The sequence below is a fragment of the Pogoniulus pusillus genome, chromosome 4 (assembly GCF_015220805.1).
Source record: "Pogoniulus pusillus isolate bPogPus1 chromosome 4, bPogPus1.pri, whole genome shotgun sequence".
NCBI lineage: Eukaryota > Metazoa > Chordata > Aves > Piciformes > Lybiidae > Pogoniulus > Pogoniulus pusillus.
Window position 1 is genome coordinate 15027233 of NC_087267.1, and position 25694 is coordinate 15052926.

The 25694-nt window shown below is 38.1% G+C and overlaps 1 protein-coding gene across 2 annotated transcripts in view; it reads left to right on the forward strand.

The window, feature by feature from the left end:
• Nucleotides 1-24100, forward strand: part of SLC16A7 (solute carrier family 16 member 7) — a 106432-nt gene extending 82332 nt beyond the window's left edge. For both annotated transcript variants that reach the window (XM_064142239.1, XM_064142240.1), the window contains exons 3-5: nt 7654-7797; nt 11417-12229; nt 14716-24100. In XM_064142239.1, coding sequence (XP_063998309.1) covers nt 7654-7797; nt 11417-12229; nt 14716-14987 — 1229 coding nt within the window. In that variant the 3' untranslated portion in view covers nt 14988-24100. The remainder of the gene's footprint in view (nt 1-7653; nt 7798-11416; nt 12230-14715) is intronic.
• Nucleotides 24101-25694: the final 1594 nt, after the last annotated feature.

Here is a 25694-nt window from a genome sequence, read left to right on the forward strand (position 1 = left end):
ATTGCATTTCTTTTCAACTTCTTTCAGCAATTCACTTCATTTAAATGAATGTCATACTGCTCAGAGTGAGTCATTTCAGCTTGCTTTGGATCAATGACACCATGAACACTGTATGACATTATCAATATATCTTTGAAAAATTACTTTTATATCAGGAAGGTTAATCTCCAGTTCCATACTAAAGATAATGGAAGTAGCAAAATAAAAAGCATAAATGCACTGTCTGTATGAGACACAAATTACAGATATCAATGATCTTCAACTGCATTACTGTATTTTAACTGTGAGAAATCAAACCAGGACAAATAAATTAAAATATTAAAACCTAGGTTATATATTTTTAAGAGAAACTTTCATTGCTACAATGTATACAGATACAGAGCAGACTGATAATGTCCTCATTATAGACATAAAAAAACCCAACAATTATGGCAGGTTGAAACTTCTACAAACCGAGACCTACTAATGTAACCATCCTGGCTAGTTTTAATGCAGTTAAATTGCAGATCATCATTTCATTCCTCACAGAAAGTCATGTCTAATGACAGAAGAACTGCCTAAAATACATATTTTTGAGCTTCATTTTGGTTTAAAAAAAGAAAAAAGTGATGGAAAAAGAGAAAAACACAGCAAGAATTCTGCTGTCCAAGACCCTCTTCCTCTTATAAATGAATGGATCATATGTAATACATTTGGACTTAAAAATGTTATTCTACCTCAGAGTTAAGCATGATACTTTTTTTTGGGCGGCAAATAAATCTTCCTTTATGCTGTGTCATGGACTTAAAACTGATCTGCCTGTTTTACCTTGTGATATTATGAAATAGAAATAGCATTATCTAATTAGCATCCTTTAAGCTTTTAGAAATACTAGGTACAAAATTGTTGTATTGTATCCAGAGTCAGAACATTTTTGAAGGGTATTTTTCCTTAGAGCTGAAAAAAGTGAATAAATGGATGGATGTGAGTATATGAATGTGTACTTATCACTGAGAACATAACTACATAGATACTGAGTGTCCAGAGAAGGGCAACAGAGCTGGTGAAGGGTCTAGATAGCAATTGTTATGAGGAATGGATGAGAGAACTGGAACTGGTTAGTCTGAAAAGAGGGGAGACTTTGTTCTCTACGACCCCCTGAAAGGAGGTTGTAGTGAAGTGGAGGTCAGTCTCTTCTCTCTATTATCAGGTGATAGGATAAGAGGAAATGGCCTCAAGTTATGTCAGGGGAGGTTTAGATTGGATATTAGGAGTGATCAGACATTGGGAGAAGTTACCCAGGGAGGTGGTGGAGTAGCTATCCCTGAAGGTGTTTAAGAAATGCACATGGCACTTTGGCACATGGCTTAGTGGCCATGGTAGTATTAGGTTGATGGTTATATTTGATGATCTTAGAGGTCTTTTCTAACCTGAAGAATTCTATGATTCTATCATAGTATCATCATAGTATCATCAGGGTTGGAAGAGACCTCACAGATCATCAAGTCCAACCTTTTACCACAGAGCTCAAGGTTAGACCATGGCACCAAGTGCCATGTCCAACCTTGCCTTAAAGTGCCCCAGGGACGGCAACTCCACCACCTCCCCGGGCAGCCCATTCCAGTGTCCAATGACTCTCTCAGTGAAGAACTCTCTCAGTGAAGAGAGTGTAATTCTATATGAGAAAGAATATTGCATTTATAATGCATAGTTTAAGCCCTCTATTAATTTCCACAAATACAGTACGCAGTGCATTTCTTTTAAAAGAAACTTCAATGTTCAAGTTGTATTTCAGCAATATTAGTGCCACAAGCATTTTTTGAGTGCAAAGTGGGATATTTCTTTAAACAGCTGCTTTTAACATAAATTACTCATTTGTATAGGGTTTTTTTAATTGCTTTTCATTTATAACCGTGTGGCCTAGCAGAATAAAGGCTTAAATGGTGATTAAAAAGTTAAATCTGGAAGAGAGAGAGAGGAAAATATGGAACATTTCTACCTTTCTTATTATAAAAAATAATTGACCTCATTTGTAAGCAATATGTTTCTTCCAGGAGGTCTTGGTATTCACTAAAGAACAGTGAAAATAGCTTTGTCCTCACATTTGGCTCAATACAGAATGTTCTGCTGAGCTATCAAAACAGCATGCAGGTGTCACATTATTATAGGCATTGGATAAAACATTAGAAACCTCTCCCAGATGCATGAAGCAGCCCTTGCTCAGATAGCTGAAATGACTTTTGACATCTTTCCCTTGACACATGACAATTAATCTGAAAAGCTGATGTGTTTTCTTGTCATCTAAAGCATTTTTTTTCCTGCTGCACAGCCCTTCCTGAAGCTGTGCTTATCCCTTCTCATAGGCTGGTCAGTTGCCCCACACAGGAAAATATAAACCAAGAATATAGCCAGGAGACTGTTAGCATATTGTGATAATGGTCTTCAATTTGGTTTAGGGAGTGTATAGTCTTTTGTGGCTGATGGTTTGTAGGTGCTGAGGGACAGATCAGAGTAAATATTCTTGTGGGCTTCCTGATTTAACATCTGTTATGTACTTAGTTCAGGCTCCAGGAAGTTAGACTAAGAGATCCAGCAGTCCTTTAGTATATTAATGTGCATGTATAGCACTATTTTAGCAACATTACAGTACTTAAACAGCTTAATCTTGCTCCTATTAAAGAGAAAAAAAAGATGCAAGGAATATAGCCACATGCTGGTGTCTGACTATTGCTTAAATAATTACAGAAGCTGTTAGATGTGAAATGAGGCTATAAAATGTATCATCACAGACAAATATCTGGAATTTATGTAGAGTCATATATGTTAAGGTATGAATATGCATTATTTCGTGCGAGTCCAAAGCCAAGTGTATATAGAGGCACCATAAGGAGATGTTTAACCTACTCACTGGATTGGAAAGGTTTGTAAATAACTTAGAGACTAAGCTTAAACTAACTTTATGGCTACAGGAAAAATAATATTCCCCACATGCACAAATTTTAAATGAAAATACTGGAGTATGCTAAAATGAAACCAAAAATGAAATGGAGCTGTGGTAGTAAATATACATCATTAACATAAGGAAAACATCTCAAGTAGAATATTATCGTTAAAGGAATTTAAAATTCATAACACATTCCAGTTTCAGGTAATTTGAAAGTACAGAGCTCAGACCAACCAGTCAGCTTTGTCTTTCCTCTGTTATCTTTATCCATTGCCAGCATAACAATAAAACAAAGCTCTTCCTCAAGCCCCTAAACAAGAATCTGACTCATTTTTCTGACCTACAGGAAAAGGAAGGAGGAATTGGTGGATCAGTATTAAAGAATATTAATATTATATTCAATACTTTTTTTGAGGAGGATATCACAGCAGAGCTCATCTTTGTCCTTAATTTTGTCAGTGTTGTGCAATGTTGTTTTGTTTTTTTTTTTATCCATAATTTTGTTTTAAATGCATGGTCTAGTTGACTGGATAGGGCTGGGTGATAGCTTGGACTGGATGATCATGGAGGTCTCTTCCAACCTGGTTGATTCAGTGATTCTATGAATATAGCAATATTGCACAGCAATCTTTATAAATGCCCTTCCTCTCTTTACAACACCTCAGAGCACTGGAAAAGGCTGCCCAGAGAGCTTGTGGAATCTCCTTCTCTACAGACTTTCAAGACCTGTCTGGATGTCTTCCTGTGTGACCTGCCCTAGGTGATCTTGCTTTGGCAGGGAAGTTGGACTCAGCAATCTTCAGAGGCCACCCGGCTCCATCTGGATATCATGCTCTTGACTACTACCTTTTGGATGTGACCATCTAAACAATTCCTTATCCACTGAAGAGTCCACCCATAAAATCTGTATCCCTCTAGGGTATAGAGAGTAGGATGTTGTGGAGAATTATGTCAAGGTCTTTACAGAAGTCCACATAGGTGATGTCTGTTGGTCTTCCCTTGTCCATTGATACAGTTACACCATCACAGAAAGCCTGTGGATGGGGCAAACAGGACTTACCCTTGGTGAAGTCATGCTGGCTGTCTCAAATCACCACCTTCTCCTCTATGTGCTTCAGCACAGCTTCCAGGAGTATCTGTTCCACGATCGTTTGGGGCACAGAGGTGAGGTTGACAGACAGTTACCAGGGTTCTCATTTCTACTCTTTTTAAAAGTGGGCACAAGTTTTCCCTTCTTCCATTCTCCAGGGATTTCACCTGACTGCCAGGACTTTTCATATATTATGGAGAGTGGCTTTTCAACTACAGCAGATTCCTTCAGAACTTTGGGATGCATCTCATCAGGCCCCTTGGATTTATGTATCTTCAGGTTCCTCAGGTGATTCTGAACCTGCTGAGAGAGCTGACAGATGAGCTGGCCAAGCCACTCTCTATCATTTATCAACAGTCCTGGCTCTCTGGAGAGGTCCCCAGAGACTGGAAACTGGACAATGTGATGCCATCCACAAGAAGGGCCCTAAGGAGGAACTGGGAAATTACAGAGCTGTCAGCCTGACCTCAGTGCCAGGCAAGGTGATGGAACAGGTCGTCTTGAGTGCCATCACAGAGCATCTACAGGATGGCCAAGGGATCAGGCCCAGCCTGCATGGATTTAGGAAGGGCAGGTCCTGTCTCACCAACCTGATCTGCTTTTATAATCAGGTTACCTGCCTGGTGAATGTGGGACAGGCTGTGGGTGGACTTCAGCAAAGCCTTTGACACCATCTGCCACAACAAGCTCCTGGCAAAGCTGGCATCTCATAGCTTGGACAGATTCACTCTGAAATGAGTCAAGAGCTGGCTGGAGGGCTGGGCGCAGAGGGTGGTGGTGAATGGTGCCACATCCACCTGGCAGCTGTCACTAGTGGTGTGCCCCAGGGATCAATGCTGGGCCCAATCCTGTTCAGTATCTTTATTGATCTGGATGAGGGAATTGAGTTCATCATCAGTAAGTTTGCAGAGATGATACCATGTTAGGAGCAGGTGATGATCTGTTAGAGGGTAGGAGGGCCCTGCAGAGGGACCTGGACAGGCTGGATGGATGGGCAGAGATGAATGTAATGAAATTCAGCAAGGCAGGGTTCTACATTTTGGTCACAGCAACCCCAAGCAGTGCTGCAGGCTGGGGACAGAGTGACTGGAGAGCAGCCAGGCAGAAAGGGACCCGGGCCTACTGATAGATAATAGCTGAACATGAGCCAGCAGTGTGCCCAGGTGGCCAAGAGAGCCAATAGCATCCTGGCCTGTACCAGGAACAGTGTGGCTAGCAGAACAAGGGAGGTTATTCTTCCCTTGTACTCAACACTGCTCAGGCCACACCTGGAGTACTGTGTCCAGTTCTGGGCTCCTCAATTCAAGAGAGATGTTGAGGTGCTGGAATGTGTCCAGAGAAGGGCAACAAGGCTGGTGAGAGGTCTGGAGCACAAACCCTATGAGGAGAAACTAAGGGAGCTGGGGTTGTTTAGCCTGGAGAAGAGGAGGCTCACGGGTGACTTCATTGCAGTCTGCAACTACCTTGAAGGAGGTTGTAGCCAGGTGGGGGTTGGTCTCTTCTCCCAGACAACCAGCAATCGAATGGGGGGACAGAGTCTCAAGTTGTGCCAGGGGAGGTATAAGCTGGATGTTAGGATGAATTTCTTCACAAGAAAGAGTGATTTGCCATTGGAATGGGCTGCCCAGTGAGTTGGTGAAGTCGTTGTCCCTGGAGGTGTTCAAGAAAAGACTGGATGGGGCCCTTAGTGCCGTGGTCTGGTTGATTGAATATGGCTAGGTTGGAGGTCTCTTCCAACCTGGTTGATTCTATGATACCATTAAAAAAAAAAAAAAAATTCATTACAGTGGGAGGCATTTTCCCTTCCTAGTCCTCACCTAGAGGTCCATTGACTCAGGAGGGGTGAGGAGCGAGAAATAAATGTTAGGTATCTCATAATATAAGTTGTTGGAATATTTAGTGCATATATGTAATTTAAAGTCTTGTAACACATCTCTGGGCTACTGTATATTGGGTGGGCCATTCCATGCTGTGGATGTTTAAGTCTGTTGATTTCAGTATAGGGTTATGCTTAATCTGCAGTTCACTGAGCAGCAGAGCCTGATCTCCTTTGCTTATGTGTCTGTAAGATGAGCCTTAACACCTTCAGTGTGAGCATTCTTTACCTTCTCAGCAAAAGAGCCCCTCTGTTAATCCTCTACAACCCTGCTGACCTTGAACATTATAGTTGTCTGATCAAGAGGATAGATTGCTTTTACTGGTGAAAAGCTGAGTGTATTGGATCAGTGTCTGTGCTGCCTGGGCAGGGAGCCATAGGAGCTTTCCTAGACTCCTTAAGACCTAGGCTACTTAATGAATGAACAAACTGTAAGATATAAATATCAATCAAACCTTTGCTTTGCAGTCAAGTTAATTTCAAACTGACCACTGGATTCACAAGCTACTAAAAAAGATGGGACGATGCAGAGCAACTTGTAGAAACTTATTTTCCTGAGTTTCAAAACTGATCATTTGGCATATGCTTAGGACTTCTGCTGTTGATATGCAGGTAGTAATTAACATTGACAATGTTTCCGTAATAACACTTTAATATTTTGAAGGTGATTCAAATGTCAAAGGCTAAAATAACACAGTATCTATGGAAATGCACTTTTGAATTAGTTGGATTTTTCTTTTTGACATCATGGAGTTTCTGGCATATTTTCCTTTAGATAAGAGAGAATACAACCTGTACAATGAATGATTTGCAGTGAAATCAGATGCAGAGCTTGGCATTCCATTTTATGCCAGGTGCCAGCTTTCTCCTGAGTTTGAAGTTTGTTGCTTTTTATTATGTTTTGGGATTGGGGTGTTATTATTTATTGTTTTAATTGGCTAAGTTTAGTTACTGCAAAAACAAGACTATTTGTAATTGTTTAGGCCAAATATAGTGCAGTCAGATGGTATGCAAGCTTACCTAAAGAGCTTTAACAACCTCTTGATATGTAGCACACCATCTATTCTAGACATGGTCTTTTAACAACCATATAATGCAGGTCATGCTGCATTGCACAGTAGCTGTTTGTTTCGTGTGGATGTAGTTACACCATAAAGTGAATTGCTTTTGAAACTGAAAAATGAACTTGTGGCAATATTTGTAAGTTTATATGTCTTTGTGCTAAACCATGTCTTAGGTTTTCTCAGACAACCTATAGTTGTCCTAGTGGCCAATATTCATTTCTGGATGAGGTAAGGGAAAACGAGCCTCAGTGGCCAGAGATTCACATTCTGATTTGACAATATGTTAAACCTATGTATGCTTGTAGGCAGGGGTCCAGGATGTCCTACAGTATTACTGTCAGTTACTAAGTTGTTTGCCTGAAGATTCCTCCTGCTCTATGGAGTTTTGAAGTTCTTCAGACCTTGCACTTTCAAAGCCTGCATTGACTGATCTCAGTATTGATTGCTAGTGAACTGTAACAGTCCTTCTTACTTGTCTGATGTCTTTAATATTTCTATCAATCTCCATAACTAATCAATGGAGGCAATATATCCACAGCCAGACTTATGTGTCTGCAAACTTGGAGTGTAATGTAAATTGGTATAGAAAAAGCTCAACAATTTCGAGGATGAAATGGAAAGCTTTCCAAAATATCCTAAATACTAGGATGTGTAATGGAGATATCTGTTGCCTATTAAGGTATTTTCATTCTGCCAACAGGTCCCATAAGCAGCATTTTGGTGAATAAATATGGTAGCCGGCCTGTGATGATAGCAGGAGGCATCCTGTGTTCATTTGGAATGATTGCTTCCTCTTTCTGCAATAGTGTCTTGGAACTTTATATATGTATTGGTGTCGTTGGAGGTAAGAATCTTGTTAATAAGGTAAAATTATATTAAATGTTTTGTAACACTATTCTACCAATGAAGGTTCCTGATCAAGAACCCCCTGTGTAAGGCATCGCATAAATGCAAACCAGTTCATTTCAGCTACCCGAGCTATCAAATGCTTTAAATTAGCTGGTGTGATGATGTGAACTTATTTCTTAGGATATTTTAGGACCAATTGATTGTTTTATTGAATAAGTGTTGTATGTGTGTACTGTTCCACGCTGCACTGTAATTATGTTATAAAAATTGATTGGCTGGTGACAGCACTTATTACAGTTATTTATGTAGAATTTCACATTCGTTCTTTCAGCTTTCAATCATGTTGCACTTCAAACGAGGTAGCAGAGACTAGCAGAATTCTAGTAAAAATGCAAAAGCTAGTACCATCTTTCTCTAGGTTTGTACACAAATAATGGTCTCACAGAAAAATAGTAGAACTTCCAGGTCACTATCTTTCTGCTTAAAAGCCCCTAGGATCAATCCCCAAATTATTCGTATATCATCTAAAGGCCTGGATGTTGCCTAAGGCAGTAAAGTAAATTAATTAAACTTATCAAAAACTGTGGGAGTTTTCTCTAAAAAATAAAGCAGGCAGGTGAGGTGAAATATTAGGAGGTAATAAATGAGTATGATAAATATTACAATACTCGTTCATATATTAAATATTGTTATATTAGGACTAAACAAGTCATAGAATTGTTTTGGTTGGAAAAGATCTCTAAGGTCAAATCCAAGCATCGACCTAACACCACCATGGCCATGAAACTATGTCCCAAAATGCCATGACCATGTGTTTCTTGAACACCTCCAGAGACAGTGACTCCACCACCTACCCTGGGTAAGCTAATTCTCTGCCTGACCACTCTTTCCATAAAGAAATTTTTCTTAATGTCCAGTCTAAACCTCTTCAACACAATTTCAGGCCATTTAGTCTAGAGAGAAGAGACTGAATCCCACATCAATACAACCTCCTTTCAGAGAGTTGTAGAGAGCAATGAGATCTCCCCACAGCCTCCTCTTCTCCAGACTAAACAATCCCAGCTCCCTCAACCATTCCTCATAAGACTTGTTCTCCAGGCCTTTCACCAGCTTTATTGCCCTTCTATGGACACACTCCAGCAATTCAGTGCCTTTCTTGTAGTGAGGTACCCGAAACTGAACGCAGTATTTGAGGTGCAGCCTCAGTAGTGCCAAGTTAAGATGCACAATCACTTCCCTATTCCTGTTAGCCACACTGTTCCTCATACAGGCCAGGATACTGTTGGCCTTCTCGGCCATCTAAGCACATTGTTGGCTCATGTTCAGGTAGCTGCCAACTAACTCCCCTAAGTCCTTTTCCACCAGGCAACTTTCCAGCCACTCTTCCCCAAGCCTGTTGTGACCCAAGTTCAGGACCCAGCTCTTGGCTCATAGAACTGCCCTTGCCCTGTCAATCCTGCCTGTCCAGATCTCTTTTCAGATCCTTCCTACTCTCAAGCAGGCCAACACACTCCCATCTAATTTAGTGTCATCTGCAGATTTACTGAGGGTGCACTCAATTTCCTTGTCCAGATCATTCATAAAGATATAAAAGAGAACTGTCCCAAATACTGAGCCCTGGGAAGCACCACTAGTGACTGGCCACCAGCTGGATTTAACTCCATTCACCACCACTCTTTTTGCTGGGCCATCCAACCAGTTCTTAACCCAGTGATCTGTCCACCCATCCAAGTCATAAACAGCCACTTTCTCCAGGAGAATACTATCGGAAACAGTGTCAAAGGCATTACTAAAGTCCAGATAAACAACATCCACAGCCTTTGCTTCATCCACTAAGTGGGTCACCTTGCTGTAGATGGAGGTCCTGTTTGTAAAGCAGGACCTGCCCCTCAGGAACCCATGCCGGCTGGGCCTGTTCTTCATCATCATCAGGCAGTGCATGCACACGCTGCATAAAGGCACTCAGGATGAACATGCTCCATGACCTTCCCCAGCACTGAGGTAAGATTGACAGGTCTGTAGTTCCCTGGGTTCTCCTTCCAACCCTTCCTGCAGATGGGTGTCACATTTACCAATCTCCAGTCACCTGGGACCCCTCCACTTATCCAGGACTGCTGGTAAGTGATGGAAAGTGGCTTGGTGAGCACTTCTGCCAGCACCCTCAGTACCCTTGTGTGTATGCCATTTGGCCTCTTGTAGATACATTTGTGTAAGGGGAGCAGGTCACTAATCATCTCTTGGACTATAGGGGCTTCATTCTTCTCCCTGTCCCTGTCTTCCAGCTTCTGGGGCTGAGCACCCAGCAAACAACTGGTCCTACTGTTAAAGACCGAGGCAAAGAAGGTATTAAGTACCTCAGCCTTTTCCTCATACTTTACCACTATGTTCCCCCTTAGTCTAACAAAGGACAGAGATTCTCCTTAGTTATCTTTTTGTTACTAATTTATTTGTAGAAGAATTTTCTCTACGTGTAGTCTCATGACAATATTGTAATCCTCCTGAGTGGCCTGCCCCTTCTTCCAGTAACCATAAGCAGTGCAACCCTAAGCAGCAACCAAACCTCTCTTATTTGGCCTCTATTCCCCACCAAACCATCTTTCAGCACATGGGGACAGCCTGTTCCTGTGCCTTTAAGACTTCTCTCTTGAACAGTGTCCAGCCTGCTTGAACTCCTTGGCCCCTCAGTACTACCTCCCTAAGGACTTTGTCCACTAGCCTGTCAAACAGGCCAAAGTGTGACTGCTGGAAGTCCAGCTGGTTGTTCTCCTGGCCCTTCTCTTCTCCAACAACTGAGAAGTCCATTTCATGATCACTGTGCCCAAGCCAAACAATGTGTTCAATGATTATTTCTTAAAGCTCTTCTTTTTTTACATCCTAAATTTGGGGTTCACTGAAAAAATAAAGTTGAAGTCCAGGGATGTGTGCCATCTAGCAGATGCATAGCTGCCTAGACTCTTTCTACCTAGATGTCTTAATAGAGAGAGAAGGCCTAGAGGTTCTTTTTATATACTCAACTAATGTGGTAATGGGTCATCTGCTCCCATGTATGTCCTCTAGAACTCTTCCACTTTTAATTATCACTTCCATACCTGGGGAAGTGGAACTGAATGAGTTCCAAAATAGCCATTTTTCACCTCCACTTTTGTACATAGGTTTGATCTTAAGTGGGACTGGAAATAAGAAATAGGGAGATTTATGCATTTAAATACACTCTGCATTCATTGTAGCTGAGGTGACATTCAATAACTTTGTGAAATGAGCCAAGAGAGAATTGCATTATAGTTCAGTGAAAATGAAAATGGTAAATGAAGACACCAGTACCATCATTCCTCTGACTCCACTGTCTTTATCGCTGCTGAAACACAAGAAGGAGTGTTGGGTTTTATTGCAGTACTACAGAGGGAAATGGCAGAATGCCACCCTGACACAGTTGGCATTAACATAGCCAGCAACGAAGCTCAGTTTCATCCTCTGATCTCTAGTTGTTTTCTGTCTTCATTGGGAAGCATTAGATACTACTGGTCATTCTATAAATTGCTTGAAAGAAGTGTGATTGTTGGTTTTGTTTTTTTAGTGCACAACCTGCAGTAATACTGTCTTTATGTGTTGTTTAGGTCTGGGTTTAGCATTCAACTTGCAACCTGCCTTGACCATGATTGGCAAGTATTTCTATAAGAAGCGTCCCATTGCTAATGGATTGGCCATGGCTGGAAGTCCAGTGTTTCTGAGCACACTGGCACCTCTCAATCAATTTCTCTTCAATGCATTTGGCTGGAAAGGAAGCTTTCTCATTCTGGGAGGACTTCTTTTGAACTGCTGTGTGGCTGGGTCACTTATGAGACCTGTTGGACCTAAAACAGTCCCTCCCGTGAAAAAAGATGTTGAAAAAGGAACAGGAGAGTCTACCTTGCACAAAAACAACAAGAAGTCTTTTTGGCAAACAATGAATAAGTATCTAGATCTGTCCCTCTTCAAGCACAGAGGGTTTCTGATCTATTTGTCAGGAAATGTAATTATGTTTATTGGTTTCTTTGCTCCAATAGTATTTTTGGCTCCTTATGCCAAGCACAAGGGCATTGATGAATATTCTGCAGCTTTTTTGCTATCTATCTTAGCCTTCGTAGACATGTTTGCTAGGCCTTCAATGGGACTTGTAGCAAACTCCAGGTTTATCCGGCCAAAGATTCAGTATTTTTTTAGTTTTGCTGTCTTGTACAATGGCGTCTGTCATATCTTGTGCCCTCTGGCAACAAATTACACTGGCTTGGTGATCTATGCTGTATTTTTTGGGTTTGCATTTGGAATGGTTAGTAGCGTTCTTTTTGAGACATTGATGGACCTCGTTGGGGCTGCCAGATTTTCCAGTGCAGTTGGACTTGTCACCATTGTGGAATGTTGCCCTGTACTCATAGGCCCTCCTCTAGGAGGTAAGAATCTCTTTACTTCATTATTATACTTTACAGCATAATCTTGCAATTTAGTATTGAATTAATATAAGCATTGTTCTTACTGTTATCTGTTATTTTCACTGTGTCTAGGAATGTAGTGCAGCAGTAGTGCACTGTATCATTTGTCTTTGGGCTTTACAGCTGCAGATACAGTTGAGAATCTAAAAGCAGGCATTGTGTGAATCTGCAGTAGCTTAAGAGAATTGTCTCTGCTGGACAATAAATCCAGGTCATAAACGCATGTTTTCCTGATACCACATAGTGCTAACTTTGCAACCTTGATTTAGATGTACTCAGCTCCAATTTGATCTTTCCCAACACAGTTCTTTCTTTCCTGAACTGGCTGAATCCACTGGTCAGCTGTCGTGAAGATCTGTCAGAGTGGTTTATGATGTCTCTAAACTAGTGACATCTAGATGAGCACTCGCTTAAATTGAAAATAGCCATGTTTGTGTGTGTGTGTAAAGTGGAGGATTGACATTTCTAGAGAGAACAAACTAGCAGGGATGTGCCAGAATGGACCAGGGCATGCTCAGTAGAGTAGGCAGGATGCATGCAGGGTGGAATACCGGCACAGTGCAATGGAGCATTTCACCTTGACATGACTTCACACCACATCCCTGTTTGCAGCCTGTTTCTGTAGAGAACAGAGATGTGATTGAGAGCGTGAGCTAACTGAAAGATGATGTTACCTACCAACTTCTCTCTCTTGAGGGGAGCTTAAAGGGACCCTAGGTGTGTAGCTTCAACTACATTAATATTTTTTGGTCTTCTTGCACCAAAAATGTTGAAGAATCTTACCAGGATTGTTTTCCATTTGCTAGCTCCTTAGTCAGTATTTAGTAATGCTGTAAGTAACATTTATAATCTTGAGGTTTCTGATAGTATAAGAAACTAAAGAAACAGATCCTCAAATCTTATTGAAAAGTATTAGTTAAATGTGTGTGTGTTACAATGTAAGCTCAACAACATGGATATATAAAGACAGTGACATTTACCAGATTTGTAAACAGAGAAGTTTATATGTGCCTAAGAAACGTCTATACCTATCAAAGAAATATTTTAAAGATTACTGTATTTCAATTCCATAGAACTTCATTGGAATAATATTTGCACGAGTAAATGTATAATAACCCTGAAGGTATTCCATGATTCTCTCACCGTTTAGCATACAGATTGGTTTTGGTAATGGTGGGACAGATTATGTTCTCCTCACACAGACTGTGCCACCTAGTGGGGCGACTGAGCCTGAGACAGCTGGAGTCCAGCCTTTACAGTCAGGTTCTGAAATCAATATTAATATTAACTCTGAAGAGATCAACTTTAATATTGATGGAGCAATACCATATGCAGCTATTTGTTGTTCAGTATAATAGCATTCCAGGAGTTTTGATAAGTGTGTGTTTGTGCTGTAACTGTGTGAATAATTGATTTAACTTGTTAAATACAGACAACAAAGGGGATTAACACACAGAAAAGATGATCTGCAGTTTTAAGTAGTTCATAGCCCTTAAAATATTATTCTGTTAATAAAGAATTTCATTTTTAATCATCAACTTTATGAGACTACTAATCCATAAAAATAGTAAGTTGTAGTATTTATACGAATAGGTGAATTATATACTTGCAGTGCTGTTTATGTTTTTCTGAATACTAGGCTTGTGAAGTAAAGCCTAAGATAATTTAATGGCTTGTAGATGTATATCAGATGACATTATGGCTTCAAGCCAGAAAAAATCATTCAAATACATACTACATTGAAGTGTGCAGATTGTCCTGTGAATAGCGTAGCACAGTTTAGAGTAAAAACACTTGGATATGTAGAAGTCTTGACTTGGGAGTTGGGAAAATTTAAAAGCAATGGCTCATAAAGTGTAAGAATGATTGTATTTTATTTTCCTTGTTGTGACCAAATTAATTTCAGACCTGTGTCTGCAATATTTAGGTATAGGCTTTACAGTTTAAAACTCAGCAGCTGACTATGATAGCTCAAGGGACAAGCCTTCCTATGTCTTTCACCAGTCACAGGAAAGGGAAAGGGAAAAGCAGGCAGCTGATGCACAGTGACAGCAGCTTCAAAAGACATGTACCTCTTCATCCTGTTGTCTGTATGCAGCCTCCAGGAGTGTCAGCCAGTCACTCTAAATCAATAGGAAACAAAATTAGGAGCTGAATACAATGATAAGGCAATGAAAGAATAAAAAGCTTATTTGTGAAGCTTTACCTACTTTATTATTCAATATTTGGTCATCATCAGTGAGCCCAATGTCAGTTGCTAGCTTGACTTAACACAGGTTTTGTTGAAGTTATACTACATAAGAAAATTTGAACATGCTGAGAATGGTTTTCTACTCCAACTTCAAAACCATGCAATGTATAAATATTTCTCCTAGGGAAAGATCTGAGTCACACTGGATATCCTATTCTAAAGACTCTTTTTCTCTCTTCCTGTCTTTGTATTTCAGGTTGGTTAGTGGATGTTACTGGTGAATATCAGTACATGTATTTTGTCTGTGGAGTGATTGTGACCGTGGCCAGTATTTGGTTGTTCATTGGCAATACCATTAACTACAGGCTTTTGGCAAAAGAAAAGAAGTTAGAAGATGAGAAGCTGAAAGCACAAAAGAATGCTGACTTAAAGGAAGCGGAACCACTAACAAACAATGAGAACGATGATGCTAACAGCAGAGCTGACAAAGCCCTTGAAGATCCTTCAGAAAGAGAAACCAATATTTAACCTGCAGTATAGCTCAGAAGGCAACATTTATGACTGCTATTAGAAATATGTCAAGACACAGGCCAGGTTTTGTGGTAATTATGATCAGTCACAATACCGGATGAGAACAGATTTCTACCCCATGGCAAGACTCTTAAGTTGAATTACTATCTACAGTTTATTTATTTTAGTGATACAAAATTGAGATGACAGATGTAGAGACTTCATGCAAATGAGTCCATCAAATATGATTCTTAACAATCAAGAGTCAGGTAAACCAAACTATAAGGCCTTCCAGCAACAGTTTTGTTTCAAAAGTATATCTAATGCAAAAGTATCTCCTACTCTTCTTCGGGAAGATACTTAGTGTTCATCTTTAGAGTATTGTTAAAGCCTGCTGAAATAACCTACCCAATCTATATTTGCCACTAATATTAAAAAGAATAAAAACTCAAAGATTTGTTTCAGAGTAGACAGAGTACCTGAGTGAAGCACACTGAAACTTTTTTCTCTTTTGTATGCCCACTAAATCCAAAAGTTGTATTATGTCTGTATTAACAACTATAATATGGATGTAAAAGTTAAGGCTAGGAGTTGAACAGTTGGTGAGTACCATCTCTAAGACACAATAAACAGCTAAATTACAATATATTCCAGAAGTTGCTTCCTCCTGTGATAGCTGACTACATTGCACTTCAACACATACATTCGAACAAAAAGGATGTTCAGACCTCATTAATTCAAACTAAGCTAAAATCTGCCTATGCATAAAATGATTTAAAACCAAAAATTTCATTGCTAGCAAAAGTGGCAACTAGCTTGTTTGATTATGTATTCCTGTATGACTGAAGGATCTGGACTGAACTGTGAAACATTTTTTCCAAAGGGACTAGATTCAGAACCTGCTGATGTAAAAAGGATACTTACCCTTGTTTTTTGTGGCCTGTGTCAGCTTCGGGGCAATGACTTCAAAGTAGATGCTTGGGTTTATTGGCAAGTTGTTAGTTGTTTGATGGTCTGCTGAGAGGAGATGTAAGGTCTAACTTCAGGTCTTTACAGATAGGCAACTGCATACCATTTCTCACCTCTCTTTCCCATGTATTTCACAAAAATCTAATTCTTTACTGTAATGCCAGTTTGAGCAAAAATGCTGCAAGGCACATTGACAGTGCCTGTCTGAAAGCTTTGTACTGACATATCAATTTTGTGCAGAATAGGTGTCTACAGTTTTACACAGACACTCCTATTCCTTTAGGCAAAAGAAAGCCTAAGTCTACAATTTTACTTTACAGAGATCATTTAGCATTGCACTTGAAAGCTAACAGTGCAAACTTCTGGAAGTGTTAAGTGAAAATATTTGTTTTCTATTTGTAAGGAGACATGCTATTCATTTAGGAGAGAGGCACATAAATGCCCTCAAAACTGTGAAAATTAAGGGTCTAATTTGTAAAATATTTATGCACTGTTTATGCAGGATGCACATACACTCAATACTGGAAAGAAGTTATCATTCATTTTAGCCCTCCTAAATCTCAAAAAAATGCAAAGATATTGGACAGAATGCTACCAGTTTTGAAGTAACAGGGAAAAAAAGGGGAAAAACAGTAAAGTCAAACAGATATGGGAATGCTTTTAAGAAAGTAACTTCTTAATAGTAGTTTTCGTTGTAATTTTTGTTCTAAAGGTAGTATTTGTTTAGGTAGTATTTGCTTCTGTTTTACTGGCTTGTCATCTTATATACTACGAGTTTCCGCAGTAATGCTGAACGTTTTCATTATCGCAGCACCGTTTGTGGGAGAAGCATCATGATCTACTCATAGCATGGTACAGAAATTAATGCCTCCACTTTACCTAATTATATGCAGGAAAACTAAATATCTTCTGTAGGTCATATGATTAATTAGGCACATCTGAAACAAAATAAGTGTGTGCGTTTCATAGGTTGCAGACTCCAATTTGAGCAGTGAGCTCTGTAAAGGAGAATGATAGAGTCCCAGTAAAATTACAAGTCCTCCCCAAGCCCGCAGCTTGAGAGAAGAAATAAATTCATTGTACCTCCTGAATCATAGTCCTACCAGCACCTCAAGAATTAAAAACATTGCCCTGTTTTTGTCTATGCAAACATACAGGGAAAATTTCAGGAACTATGAAGGCCTTATATGCCCAAAGCCAGGAAGTGAGGAGTTTCATAGACACTAAGCTTTTGTATAGTGAGGAATACCAGTTACAAATACTGGATTGCAAAAGATGAACTGCAATTTTAGCTAAAAAGTAATCATCAGGAACATCACTCTGCTCTTGACAGCAAGTAGTAGAAAGGCAGAGATTATTTGAGAAGAGTTGAATATAGAGGCTGAACCAAAATGACTAAGGAAAAAATTCTAGGTGCTTATTATCACTTTGCAAAGAAACAGCATGATTAAGACTACAGGGTAGAAGCCAGCATGTGTCAATTTTTTACTTAAGACCGTTAAGAGTTGCTGTTGAGTAAATAAAGGACTCAGAAAAAAAGATAATGTAAAAAAGCTTTCAGGAAACATGCTAGCAGCTTAGCTATTCTATGCAGGATCACAGAATACAATGCAACATGGCATAGGAAATAAGGGAAAAACAAAGTTCCTCAAGCCATCGACACACTCAACCACCAGGAACAAAGCTTGCTAATATCTCTGAGGAAGTCAAAATTAGTATAAATACAGCCTTCTGCAGAGATGCCACTCTTCAGTCTCTGCTCACTTATGTTAAAAATTAATGGGAATGAAAGAGCTGTTGTACCAGCATTTACAGTTTTTAATCCCATAAGGTACAATGATGAAGCAGACAACTGGAGCAATGTAAAATAGGAGCTGAGTCAAATGAAACATTTCTTTAATTTCCTCTCATTAACTTTTCCTCTTAGTACTAACAACAAAATAAAATCCATCAGAATACTCTTGCTATTACTGAATGTTAAAGAAGCTTAAATCCAGAGATTAATAAACAAAAGTGGAACCATATCTATGCAAAACCTGCCTAGAATTAAAAAAAAAATAAAAAATTAAGATGTGTCTTCCAAAAAACAAGTTTTAAAGGGGAAATCCCCTTGTATAGGTAGCTCTTGTTTCTGAAAATAGTAATAATAATAATGACAAATTGGTTTGAATCAACTCTATACAGAGCAGTAAAGTAGCAAAATGAATATCACCTCTGTCCCCCTGGATATCACTCTTGCACCGAGCTGTAATTTGTATTGCAAATCATTTAATCATTATATTTCTGCTTTCAGCATAAGACCTAGGTATACTCCATGTCTCTAAATTCCTCTAGTTTCTTTTAGTTACCTTATCCCCAGTTTAGACCATTGCACATTCAGGACTAAGAGATGCCCCTCTGCTACTGTGAAGAAATGTACTCTCAGACTTGAGACACATAGCATGTATCTGTTATGCACTCTGGAGTCTATAATCTGTCAGTCAATGTAAGCAAGTCTTTATTTGGTCTTGATCTCTTTTATATTCATGTATACTTCATCCTTTTCATGTCTTGGCCACAATATTATTGAATATAACTGTTGTCTTGCTTTACTTTGATCAATCAAGAAAAATCATGCTAAATTATTAGGAAAGGAGGTAACTTGATTAATTTTTTGTTTTTCTATTTAACATCAGAGTTAAATTTCAAGTAGTTTCAGAATATGCTTTTATTGCTTTAGACTTTTTTGACATCATATTCTTTGGTACCTGGAGAATTATTCTGTATGTCTCTTACTGGTGAGAAAGACTTCTCACCAGTAATTCTCAGTACTTTTTCAATAACCTGTCAAAAATTCGCCTCTCCCACTTATCCCTGTTTGTCTGTGCTTGCATCCGTTGCCAGTTCTGTATTTCCATGTTTTTATATGAAATCCTGTAGCATAAGTAGTCAGACTTTCGTTTCAGGGGTGTGATTTATGAACTCTTTTAACAATTAGGGAAAGTCTTTGTTGGAAGCACAAATGCTGGAAATGGGAAAGCTCATAATTGCTGATAAGCATCTAGAGCTAAACTGGACACTTCAGTGAGAGCTTGGCTAGAATGCAAAAGGATTAATCTCTTACTAAACTTACCCCTCATTTCATTGGAAAAGTCTTCAAATAGGTTTGGGTTTTTTTGTTTTGTTTTTAATGATGCTCTGCTTATGAAAGGAAGCTCAATTTTACTTACTACTGAAACAAATGGCAACAATCTCACTGATATTCAAAATTCACATGAATTTTAATGGTCTTTTGTATGTCAGCATGCAGTGTTCTTATAAAACCTTTGTCAGTGTGCATATACTTGTTCTTCAGAGAACTCTCAGTCTTCTTGGAGGTCCCCCATCACCCACTCTGTTCTGCATTTTGAAGTAACACAAAGAATTCAGACCTGGAATGTAGTGATTTTTCTTAAATGCTTTCCTGTCATTCTCTTTCCTCAAACGACTAAGTAACATTTTTTTGCTTGTTGGTTTCAGGGTGTGAGTGCTAGTGGGGAGGCATTTCTCAGATACACAAAAAGCTACAGATACCATATACAGCTAGATTTGGGTCGGCCAATGGGATTTCACTCAATAAAGCCAGTGACTTTTGTAGATGAAGAGCCTGTTAGTGATACTGACAGTGTTGCCTATAACAAAACAGAATGGAGGCAATTTTTGTTAGTTTCTCTATAGATCACTATTTTTCTACTCACACAGAGGAATATAAAAAGAATTTTTAAATCATTTTCTGAGAAGACATACCAGTTTTAGCAAGGCTCTCTGCATCTTTTTGGGGATGGGTGCTTTTCTGATTTTTGTGCATATATATATATGTATTTAAAGTGTTTGCATGGATTATCACCTTTTTTTAATCGCAATTTGCGTAAACATTGCTATGTAATTTCAATATAATCTGCATGCTGTTTTGCAGTTCGAGTTTTTCTTGTCATCTACCTCTCAGTTGAACTTTGGAAACTTGCATGGCCCCAGAAGAATACAGTTAACAGAAAGTATAATGGTAAAACCTGTAGAGACTACTAGAAAGTCTTCCAAATATTCAGAGCTACTTACAGTGATGTTTTTAAGGCAGTGCATATTTACGACTTAAGTTCTTTGTAACAACTGATATAGCTTTATTAAGTTTAAAGACTTAACATACTCTGATGTAGTTTTTCCACAGGAAACTGGTATGAAATCTCACATGTCATTTAGATATCCAAAGTCTACTGCCTCTTCCCTGAGCTGCTGGCCTGCCTTCTTTTGATTTTTTTTTTCATCTTCCCATTTCTAAATTAGTGGAATTAAATGTAAACATTACATAGCTAATACAATTCAGATAGTTTTTAAAAGGATTACAGAGCACTGCATTTTGCACTCAAAAGTAAATAAAAAAATATTTCTTTGGTTTAGAAATGCTACAAAATTATTACTGTTATTATTAGGACAGTAGAGGGTGGTGATCGCATTGGAGTGAGACCGAAGAACAATGATTGTACATCATATGCTCTGTACACAGCCAGAATGATTGTTTCTGTGAAGATAATTCTGTTTTCAGTCTGCAAACCATTCTTGCCTTCTAGGATCTAGTATAAAGCCCACTGAAGCTTACATTAAAAAAAGCCTATCAATGTCGACAAGCTTTACTGGGAACTGTAGGTGAGGTGACTTCAGTGGAGGCTTCAGCCTTATTTTCTCCATATCAAATCTCAGGATTATCAGATATAACACACAGCAAAAGCAAGATGTGTTGCAAGTGGCAAAATTTAGCTCTGTCTGCATAATACTCTTTAAAAAAATCAATCCCTAACTTAACGCACAATATGTATTGTATTGGTAGCCTATGTAAAAATAAAACCCAAACCAGCCACCAGCCACCATAAACTCTGAATGTAGTTTATAAAACATAGAGGATATATTTAAACAGATATCTGAACAAATCTGTTTAACCCCAGAGGAAACTGCATTATTTCCTTTCAAGCCTTCCTTCAGCAGTTTATACTCTTCATTTTTCTTATATCCAGCGAAAATGGTTTATGTCCTTTGGGAATGTACATATAGACATATATATAAGGGAATATATATGCTTGTATGTGTGTATATATATATATATATGTATTCCTTTCTATATAAAACTCTAATTTATATATATTATATATATGTGTATATATAAAATATATATAATGTTTTAGAGTGAGTTGCATACCGTGCCTGAAAAATGAAACATATTTGTAAGCAAATAAAAGACTTCAGCAAATGACTGAGAAAAATGTAAAGGTTTTCTGTAAGAGTATGTGTTATTGTTTTTCAGTCTCTGCTGGTTTTATTTATAGTAGATATTCATTCAGAAAAATGCAATGTTGCCTAACACTGGTATTTCAGCCATGATGCATTTCAAAGTGGCCTAAGCACTGAGAATTTTCATCGTTGCTAGACTGTCAGACCTACATTGTTGGTTAAAGGGTTGGCTGAGTGTTCTTTCTGTGGAAGTATTAACTAGATGATCTCTGAACAGACTGAACACAGAGACTGAGTTTTCAGTTCTTGTATGACAAGATCATTTGAAGCATTGATGGACATGATACTCTGTTGAAAAGTAGGAAAAATAGGAATGCTCATTTGCCCTGCAAACAATAATACTGCTAAATTATTATGGGAAACTTTCCAGAACTCTAGGCTACAAAGGCTGAACATTTTCATACCTTTTCCAGATTATGGATGTTTTTAGCTTATTTTTATTTTGTCTTCAAGTAAGCAAGCCTGTGAAAAGTTTACATTTGTCTCAGACTCTTTTTTAAAAAAAGTTCTACTTTAAAAGTTATTGAGAAATTTCTTCAGAGTGGTGCATGAGGCACATACATAAATACCCTTCCTGACATGTAACATGGATGCATCTTCCACTTTTAGCCTAAATGGAAAGTTTGCCATATCTGCAGTCTACCTACTACAGAACTCAGTATTGCTATGCAATAATGAAACATAGAGTAGCCATTTTCATTGACTAACAATTGTCTTTTTCTTCCTTTTTGTATTTTGCAACATTGTAATTTTTTTTTTTACTTAGATAGAATGTCTATTTTTTTTTTTAACAATCATTTAATCACTGGAGGTGCTATTTATGTTCCAAAGAGATCTGGGTGATTGATAACATTCTCTTTCTAGATGCCAAACCCTTTCCTGACATGACAAAATCCATTGCTCATAATGTATGTTAACCACGTAAAATACTTATGCACTGTATTACATTGCATTTAAGTACATTTTTGCCCATTCTAGGCTTGTACCCGTGTCTAATATGTCAAGGTTGTCCATATATATTTATGGAAAATTACAATGAAAAGTGTGTATAATAAACAGTGATCAAATAAAATTTCCATGTAAAGTTTCTGAAAGAACATAAATGCTGGAGTTTTAGATTCTGTAATATTATTTACATTTTTCAAGTGTACAACTATTCATAAATATGCTAATTGATTCATTATTCAGATGTAATTAAGAGCTCAAAATTGCTTCACATTGCATTCAAAAGCAAAGCTGGAAACTTTTCCATGTAGGATAAAAATACTGCCAGCCCCTTGCTCTTCTTAATTACTCCACAATTATGATCTAATCTCATATATTGCTCCAATACCATCTGGACACCCAGGATTTTCCCCCATTACTCTGATTGGGATGCTTTTTATTCTATATTCCATGTACATGTAGTATCACTCAATTATTACTAATACTCATTTTTCTGCAGAAGGGGAATTTATCTGTATAGAAATAGTGAATGCATATGACTATTTCAGCTCATCTTTAAATGTTCCTGTATTCTATGTATTTGTCAGTTGACTTAAGGTTATGATTATGTGCCCCAGTTAAATCAGTATTTATTTACAGAACAGGATTGGTTATTTAAAGTTTGAGATATTAAAGAGATATTAGAGATACTAACATCCTTTGCATGCTGTCTACACGCCTTTTACACAGAAGCACAATAAGCTACTAGGAAGATACAGAAGATGAACTGTTGAAAGAAGTAATTTGTCTATGGAAGCAAATGGTCTTTATTTTTATATTTCTAATTAAAGTATAAAATCTATTTTCAAATAATGGTATCTATTATCTTCTTGATATGGAAGTGTTGACTCAACTACTAGAGTATATTTAGATTTTGTTTAGATTCTAGATCCTTGTCATATTTACATTTTTGGCTATTTGTATGGTTCATAAACAATCCATTTTCAGATATTGACTAAGCAAAAAATAAAAGTAAAATTAAAAATACATAGTGGCAAAGTTGTCCCTTTGGCACAGTGAACCAGATATGATATTTAACTCCACTCAAAGACATTGCTGATTTCACTTGCATGCCAAAAGAAATGTTGCCTCTGAATCTGATTGCGTGACTAAAATACATTGCTGAGTAACAGACAGCACATTCCAAAACAGTCATGCTTGTTCCTGAAGTTTTGTATTTTGATAGTTCAGTAGCAAGACAGATGCAGACCTCAAACTGCACTTTGTCTCTGATGTCATCTGTTGCTATGCTTTCTGACAAATGATATTTTATTCAAGCAATGATCCCTTTAACTCCCCTGGTTATCTCAAACTGTGTTAATAGGTTACATTTATCACTGCAAATATTTGATGATCCCTTCCACAGTTTTATTCTTCTGATCAAGACTTAAAAGCATTGCCATTCAATAAAATTCCTAAGCCAAAATATGTACATGCTATATAATATATATAATTATGTCCTTAATAATATGTATGTGCATATTATTCTTTGTATACCCTGATCTGCATGCATTTGCTATAGCACATGGTGCTTCAGTGCGTCTTCGTAAACTGAATTAAGACAGTCCCCTAGAGATCAGAGATAGCAAGGCTATTGTTTAAATTTAAAATCAGAGTCATAAGCCAAAGTAAAATAAAATGGTAGGTGTACGTGTGTGTGTGTGTGTGTGTATTGCGTTAAGAAAATGAGATTCACTGAATGAATAAGTAGTCTAATTTTCATTAAGTAACTTCTAATTTCCAGCACCTAGTGACACCAAAGAAATACTTGTCTGGAATATATCCACCCCTTTAAACAACTATTTTTCTCAAAGAAACTTCCTACAGGATCCTATTGTGTAATAAAACTGAGAAATAAAGGATCCTATTGTGTAACAAAACTGAGAAAGACATGATTCTGTTGTTTCTGTAACTAGCATGAGACCTCAGTTTTGTTAGTCTTTTCTGTACAAAGGAACTATTGCATAATCTACAGTTCCACTGTTTTTCTCACAAAATAGTATAAAGAAATAAACAAACAAATAAATAAAATTTACCTTGGGAAAATCCAGATGTACTCAGGCAGAATGATACCTTGAGGAACCTTAACCTACTTTTGATCCATTAGCACAGATCAATTTTAAAACATTGGGACTATGGATTCTTTAAAAAATGTATAATTGCAGATTCCAAGCATGACTTGCAAATGATCTCAAAGCAGTATTTCAAATTACTACATCAGAAAGAAAAGTGTGGTTTTGATACTGATCTTTTGTCAAAACGTAGAGGAAATCTCAGAAGGGAATGGGAGGGCAAGGAGACAGCTCAGTATGAGCTATGCTATCCAAGCAATGCACTCTTTATTGAGAGCATCAGGCTTCAAGTTACAAAGCACATCCAGTTAGGGTGAGAAATGTGATCACATGCAGCATGCAACGTGGTACTTTTCACTAACATTTGGCACATCTAAATATTTGAATATGTATAATCTTCCCTACTTGCAGTTACTGCAAAAGCATTATTAGTGAACCTAGATATTAGAATTTGCATATTCCTATTTCCCTCCTACTTTGCACACAGTCCCACAGAAGCAGCTTATCAGAAGGCTCAAGGACAAATTCCTCTGAGCTTCTTCACACACAACACTGTGGTTTACTGCAGTTCCAATACACTCAGACTTCACATCCAAGGCTTGATTATACAAGCTTCTAGGGGCTCATGTCCCCCATTTTTCATCCAGTTCCCAACAGGAAATGAACGTGGAAAGTGAAGTTCCTTCTCCCTCCTTAATGTGCTGCTCTTCCCCCAACTTTTTCACTTGTATTGACTATGCTAAAAAATTATCATTCTAGGTCCAATATATTTTAGCCATTGGACATGGATATTCTTTTAGAAAGGATAAAAAAAAAAAAAGCCAACCAACCAAGCAACCAAACCCACAAACAAACAGAACAGAAAGAAAATAAATAACCAAATGCTAAATAAATAAAGAATCTTTCACATTATTTTCCAACCACTTGGAAAAGCAAAAAAAAAAAAAAAAAATCACTGAGAAATTCCTTGAGAATGGCCAAGCCTCCACATAGAAAACAAAAACCCAATAATCAAAATGCAGCAGTGGAGAAAATGCTGTTCAGCATTTGTAGGTAGCATGCTAAAATCTTCCACATATTATTTCAATTAAAGATAGATACTAATGTCTGAAAATTAGCATTTTTAATGAGTGCTATCAAGCAAGGGTATTTACACAAGTTTAGGTGATTTTTTTTTGGGGGGTGGGGGGGATGGATAGATTTCTTGCTGACAGAAGACACGATCTGATAAACATGAGCAACCCATGCTGCGAAGAGTGTCCTTGAGCTCATCCTGGAGGAGGCTCAGGGGTGACCTCATTGCTGTCTACAACTACCTGAAGGGAGGTTGTAGCCAGGTAGGGGTTGGTCTCTTCTCCCAGGCAACCAGCAACAGAACAAGGGGACACAGTCACAAGTTGCA